Source organism: Etheostoma spectabile, chromosome 18 (assembly GCF_008692095.1).
Source record: "Etheostoma spectabile isolate EspeVRDwgs_2016 chromosome 18, UIUC_Espe_1.0, whole genome shotgun sequence".
NCBI lineage: Eukaryota > Metazoa > Chordata > Actinopteri > Perciformes > Percidae > Etheostoma > Etheostoma spectabile.
This window is the reverse complement of record NC_045750.1, coordinates 17,921,503-17,928,081: the sequence shown is the minus strand read 5'-3', so window position 1 is coordinate 17,928,081 and position 6,579 is coordinate 17,921,503. Positions and strand designations below refer to the sequence as shown.

The 6,579-nt window shown below is 40.6% G+C and overlaps 1 protein-coding gene across 1 annotated transcript in view; it reads left to right on the top strand.

The window, feature by feature from the left end:
• lama4 (laminin, alpha 4) overlaps positions 1–6,579 on the top strand; it is a 51,323-nt gene that overhangs the window by 5,681 nt on the left and 39,063 nt on the right. Inside the window, exons 2-5 of the mRNA XM_032542424.1 lie at positions 2,156–2,257; positions 2,549–2,676; positions 2,767–2,847; positions 5,123–5,337. Coding sequence (XP_032398315.1) covers positions 2,156–2,257; positions 2,549–2,676; positions 2,767–2,847; positions 5,123–5,337 — 526 coding nt within the window. The remainder of the gene's footprint in view (positions 1–2,155; positions 2,258–2,548; positions 2,677–2,766; positions 2,848–5,122; positions 5,338–6,579) is intronic.

Here is a 6,579-nt window from a genome sequence, read left to right as displayed (position 1 = left end):
AAAAACCTATTGACCATCTGCGCCAATCCCACGCTCTGATCCATGCATGTGGCTACGAACCACAGAAGCTCCAATTCGCCAAGATGGAGCCAACAAAAATAAGCTTAACCAAGCGGACACTCTACACATTACACTAATACCCTACCATTAATCCGCCAAACCACTGGAAAACATGCAACCCCTGGACACACATCTCCACCCCCGACAGAAAATGACCTACACCGGACAGAAGACCCCCAGCCATACCGCCCAGCCCTACTACCCATAAGATAATAGCACATGTCATGTAGACCATAAGATATAGATTAGGGTTAGTTAGTACAGAGCTGAACAGCATTTAATAACTTTTTTAAAGTTGGTTTTCCTCACGTCGTCAGGCAGGGAGGTTTTTTTTGCAGGAAAAAAGCTGATTGCCCTAATGCAGCGTGTCGAAATTGTATGGTACAATCTTGTAGAGAGGCTCTTCTTGAAGACACAATTTTCTTACAGAGTAAACACAAAGTCACGTAATGTGAGAAGGGCCAAACCATTTAAGATTTCAGAAAAGCTGGCAAATTTGAGCTCAGTAAATCATATTTCTCCAGTAGCCTACGCTGATGAGAATGTGATGTCTTTTTGTCCAATGTTTTTTAGTTTGTTTGTATAAGGACTCAAGAGGTCTCATGGCTGTTTCCCCAACATGTACCCAACATGTAATGCAATATGATATATACCGTATGAAAGGATCATAGCATGCATTAATATCTTAGCTGAGTCCAGAGAGGGACAGTTTCTGATATCTCTCCAATTTGACAAGTTGTACTTGCTTTTTTTTATGGTCTTTTTTAAAATTTAAATTCGATCCAGTATCCCGCCAGGATATTTAAAATGAGTGCCAGTGTCAATCCTTCTACCTTTAATGAGAATAACCATTTTAGGAGGTTGTACTTTTAAAAAATAACATACTGTACTTGAGGCTGAGATTTGCAATACCAAGGGTTGAAGAGTAACTGTGTAAATATTTAAAATACCATATTGTTTAGCTTTTGCGTGAATATTCACTTGATCATGAATGCTGCCGTATGCTTTTCGGTTTCATTTTCAGCTGTAGAAAAAGTGATCTATTTTCTTTTTTTTTCTTACGTGATATGAGGATTATTTCCTCGTCCTTGACTTAAATTTGAATTTTTTTAATTAAATTGATTGAAAGGGTAGCCTTTTCAGATGAAGCATTTCATTTTTGAAGGGATTCTATAAAAAAAATACATACTGTACAGTACCAGTCAGACTTTTCCAGAATGGGAAAGTGCGTCCAAACTTTTGACTTGTAATTTAGTTGTAAAATACACACAAACACAAAAAGTGATTCCTGTCTCCATTAGAATGATTGACAGGATGGTCTGTAGCCAAACAGTCAAGCTTTCACTGCAGTATTTTACCCACCTTCGGGTGGTCACCTAATGGTGATGTTGGTTAGTCTGCCAATCTGCCTCCAATTCTATCCTAGAACACAAACTTTAAAAAAAAAAAAAAAAAAAACTTTATTCCTTAATAGTCGCATACACAGAGTACAATGTAGAGAAATGATCTTACTGCATTCACCCATTCTAAAAGCAGTAGACAGCTAAACATACAGTGTCCGGGGAGAAACATGGGGTTCAGTGTCTTGCTCAGGGACACTTTCACATGTGGCCGGAGGAGCCTAGGAATCATCTGCCAACCGTATGGTTATGGGGCGATGCCCAACATCATTCACATTAATAGTATTAAAAGGTATGAGCCAAATCAAAATATGTGGATTTGTCTCCTAAAAATGTGGGTGACCCCCTGACCTTTCCACTCATCCCGTTGTAATCTAATAGACAGTTTGTTTTGACATTCACTGAACACATTCATTCAAGGGTTAGGATAGGGTAAGATGATTTGGACTCTCCATGAACCTTCCTCTTCTGCAACCATCCTTGCACAAACGCCAAAGGTGTGCGAAATCACTCCCTAATTTCAAAAGGAGCCCGGGCATTTTACTCAACATGAGCATCTTCACTGAGAAAGATGGAGGACAGAACATGCTAACAGTTTACAGGGCTCTTGTTGTTCAGAAGACTTCAAACTGAAGTTGCTGGCTTATACTGCAGTTCTACTTAAGTAAGAATGTACATTTCTGTTCCCACTGCAGGTGTGTGCAAAGGGGTTTTTCATGAGTGCGCAGGACATTTGCCTGCCATGTAACTGCAAAGGCTTAGCAGACTACTGTGAAGACATCACTGGCATTTGTTTTGTAAGTTTCCCCACATTTATAATTTCTCACTGAAGCATCAGAGTGAACGCACCACTTCAGTTGACTTTATTTAATACTACGGAAAAGGATTAGGGCCAATGTGGAAAAATGTATATGAGTTTTGACTTCATAGAATTCTGACTTTAAACTCAGAGTTCTGAACTATTCTCACATTTCCGACTTTTATCTCGGAACTCAAATACATTATTCACATGTGGCCCTAATCCTCTTCCGTATAATACCAATAACAAATAGATCTTTTTATTACTGTTTTTAATATCTCCCTTTAAGAACTGCAAGGGCCACAGTACAGGTGATTTCTGTGAAATGTGTGAGGATGGCTACATGCTGGCTCCCGGCCTGGACGGACGCCACGCCTGCCGACCCTGCGCCTGCCCCCTCTCGGTCCCATCCAATAAGTAAGCCCTTCTGTTTCTGCAGCCGCAAGACTGCGTGTTGGCAAGCAGTGGCTAATCCCTGAAATACTTTCTCCCTGTGTGTCCGGCCAGCTTCGCAGTGCACTGTGACAAAGGAGGTGCCATTCTGCGCTGCAAGTGTCAAGAAGGCTACGCTGGTCATTTCTGTGAGAGGTCAGTGCTGAGCAGGCTTTAAACAACCAGTCCAGAAGTTATATAATAATGCTCTCCGTGCACATTCAATAAAAACTACTGACTTCATGGCAATATAACAAGAGTCCATGCAGAAGCAGGGGAGGAAGAAGTAATACAGATCCTTTACTTAAGTAAAAGTACTACCACACTATAAAAATACCTTGTTACAAGTAAAAGGCCTGCATTTAAAATGGTACTTAAATAAACGCATGTAAGTGTCATCAGGTACTTAAAGTATTAAAAGTAAAAGTTCTCCCGTTTTAGAAACTGAAAACCATCCAAACAGTTCTGTCGATCAGCTGTTTAATGGTCTAATTATTTCAGCTGGTATAGGCCGTTATATTGTTGGGCAGTTTAACTCATAATAACACATCCTATTTTATGGACTGTATGTGTTTTGTGTGCAAAAAACATTATGTGTAAAGTAACTAAAGCTGTCAGATTAAGGAAGTGGAGTAAAGAGTACAATATTTCTCTCTGAAAAGTAGCGGAAAGAAGAAAAGAGAAGACTCAAGTAAAGTACAAGTACCTCAAATTTGTACTTAAGTACAGTACTTGAGTACATATACAGTACATTCACCACTGTGCAGTAGGTTAAAGTGCCAGCAATCATAGAATGCCTGTAAAATGTATGTATGTAGCAACCACTGTATCTTCCATGGACACACACATAGGAACTACATTTTTTGCATTGATACACACATTTTCTAGGCTATGACTACAGTCCAATCTCTTGGCATCCACCCAAATCCTGCAACCACTGACATCACGTGTGAGCGTAAGAAAACAATGCCTACAACAACAATAACTGGCTGAAAAGAGATAACACGCTTCAGCAGGTTTTGGTTTAGAGCCACCGATTCTGATGAAGATGTAAGTGTTCCATGTCTCTCTGTAAAGTTTCCCCATTTCTCGATCTACCATCTCATCCAAATGTAGCATTTGTTAACTGCACCACTTTGACAACACATGTAGCATTTATCAATCACTCAATTTATATCTCACGTGAAATCTTATAAAATATCATTTCAGTGAAATGCAGAATATAAGAAAACATGTTCAGGAGTTTAATTATACACCGGCTTCATACAAAAATATTCTGCACGCAGCACCAGCAAAAACCCAGAAACACTGCAGGTAGTACCTAACACAAAAATAGGATTTTTGTCTTTTGTCTGTTTTCTCCTGCTTTTATACGTTTCAGTGTGTTGAGCTCTCTTAACAGCTATAACTTGTCCAGCTGTTGGCCACATGTCCCTGACATCCCATTTGCAGTTTAGCCAAAACAGAAATATCCCCATTATACGTTTGGTGCCTGTGTTAGTTACATTAGTCCTTCCGTACGTCATCAATTTACCAGTGTTCAAATATCGACAAATAAAGTGTGAAAGCAGAGATAGGTGAATGCAGAGATGATGACTGGCTCTCCACTGGAAGCCTCAGTCCCCCAGAATCCATTGCTGCCACATCACAGTTTGGTGTGGCCACTTACATATGTAACAAACAGCTAAACCAACAAGTTGCTCCTTGTCTGTAGATTATTAGAAGTCATTCAAAATTCTGTTGAAAGACTTCCCAAGAGAACATTGGTTCGTCTTTCCACTTTTCAAACCCTAAAAACTCTAGTTTTGTTTGAAATAAACACATAGTTTACCAATTTACATGAGAAATTCTGTTGGCTCTATACACTTTTAAAAAAAAAAATTTAAATGAAAAAACGAGTTTAGCGCTAGCATCTTCAGAGCTGTTTCTGGTTAAAAAGAAAGGTCTTAAAGATGTTTTAAAGATCTAAATCTGAAGGGATCATTTCTATAATGTGGTCAGACACTTATAGGCCGAAAAAATAATCTAAAGATGGACAATTGCCCTATTGTTTCACATTGTAGCTTGTTTCACCCTGCCAACTAATACTGGACCGATGACAAAGATTGTTGTTCCCATCAGTCACTTAAACACAAAAAACATAGGAACATAGCCTACATTGAAATAAATGGTAGTTACCCTTTAGTTAAAAAAAGTAACTTAAGTATTTCTTCAGCGTAATACATTTAATTTAGTGGAGCTATCAGTTTTTCAAAACACATAGAAAATCACCTTCTCCTAGAATGGTGTAGGATTTACTGACGTTAATGATCGGATTAAGGTGATCTGGGTGACTATCCCTGATCCGTTAAATAAATGCCCACATCGACTCTGACTCAGATACTTCCCCATTCAATCGGGACATCCCTAATCTGCAGTCATTCCCTTCCAGGTGTGCTCCAGGTTACTACGGCAACCCAATGGCGATTGGTAATTCCTGTAAGAGATGCGACTGTAACAGCAACTCCGACCCTAACCTGATCTTCAGCGAGTGCCACAATGTGACGGGCCACTGCCAGCACTGCTGGGGGAACACCTCCGGGGCCAACTGTGAGAGGTGTGCCCCAGGATTCTATGGCGATGCCATCAGTGCCAAGAACTGCAGAGGTGGGGGCATCAAGTAAACGCATTCATTCAAGATATGTTTAATATATACTTGTAATACTCATTAGGCTAAGAAGAGGAGCTTCCACGTTCAACAAGAAAGCTTAGAGCCCAAAAGGATGCCGAGTTGGCTATTTTCTTCCTGAACAGGTAGCCAAGCATTAGCTTCAGGCTAATTTATTACGGCTACGAGAGACAGGCATTGTATGTCATTTCAACATTTGTGTACTCCGCTACATACTACACTGCTAGCTAGAGTACCCGAGATAGTTACTCACAAAAACAATTGAGACACAGCCAGTAAAGTTATCCCGACTGGTCCTGGCTAACGGCACCATGCTAACCCTGCTAATTGCTAACGTTAGCGGAGGACCAGGCAAGCGGGCCACGGCTGTTCAAACGTGTAGCCTTTTCAGCGGCCGTAGCCGACCACCGTGAGTTATTTGAAGCCAAGAGAAAGAGGCTGTAAATATGGAAGAGAGGACCGTGAGTTTGCAGTGTGTTGAGTCGGGTGGAGAGGACAGCAAGGTTGTTGTGTTTTTAGCGGTTGCTATCGTAATACTAAGACTGAAAAGTGTGTCTGTCGGTAGGGTACAGAGCTCCGCGGACTTTTACCACTGTCAATATAGCTAGCATCTAACGTTAGCTACTCCGCTGTGCTGTGAAGAACTGTCTGTCTATGTGAGACAAGCGTGTAGCGACATTGTTGTGGATGCTGCGGTCTCAGCCTGGCAACCTTTAATTCTGGGGAAGAGTGGGGAAGACGACTCTCTCCAGCATTTTGAATTTATTCTGCAATAACTATTTTAAAAACTAGCTAACTAGCAGTATTACATTATATTGCACCTTTAAGTAAAAGTACTACTACCACCAAGGTGACAATTCAAGATTGAGGATTACTGTATGCCAGGGGTCTTCAGCGTTTTCCAGGCCAAGGACCCCCAAACTGATGGCGAGATGGAGCGGGGACCCCCTAATTATATATATTGTATAAAATTGTGTTATATCAAACTGGTCCTATAGGTGCCATGTGTGCATTGATGACTGAAAGACATCTTCTGCCTCCATTTATCTGTTTACTACAGTGTGTTGAATTCATGTTAATGTGTATTTAAAGACATTTCAATTAGTGGAAAAAATTGCAGGGGGGGGGGGAATATAAAAAAAAAGTCTAATCAACCAAATCTTTCAAGAGTATATTGCTGCAGCCTGGAGGGTCCTACGTCATCCGTCCCGTCTCATGCG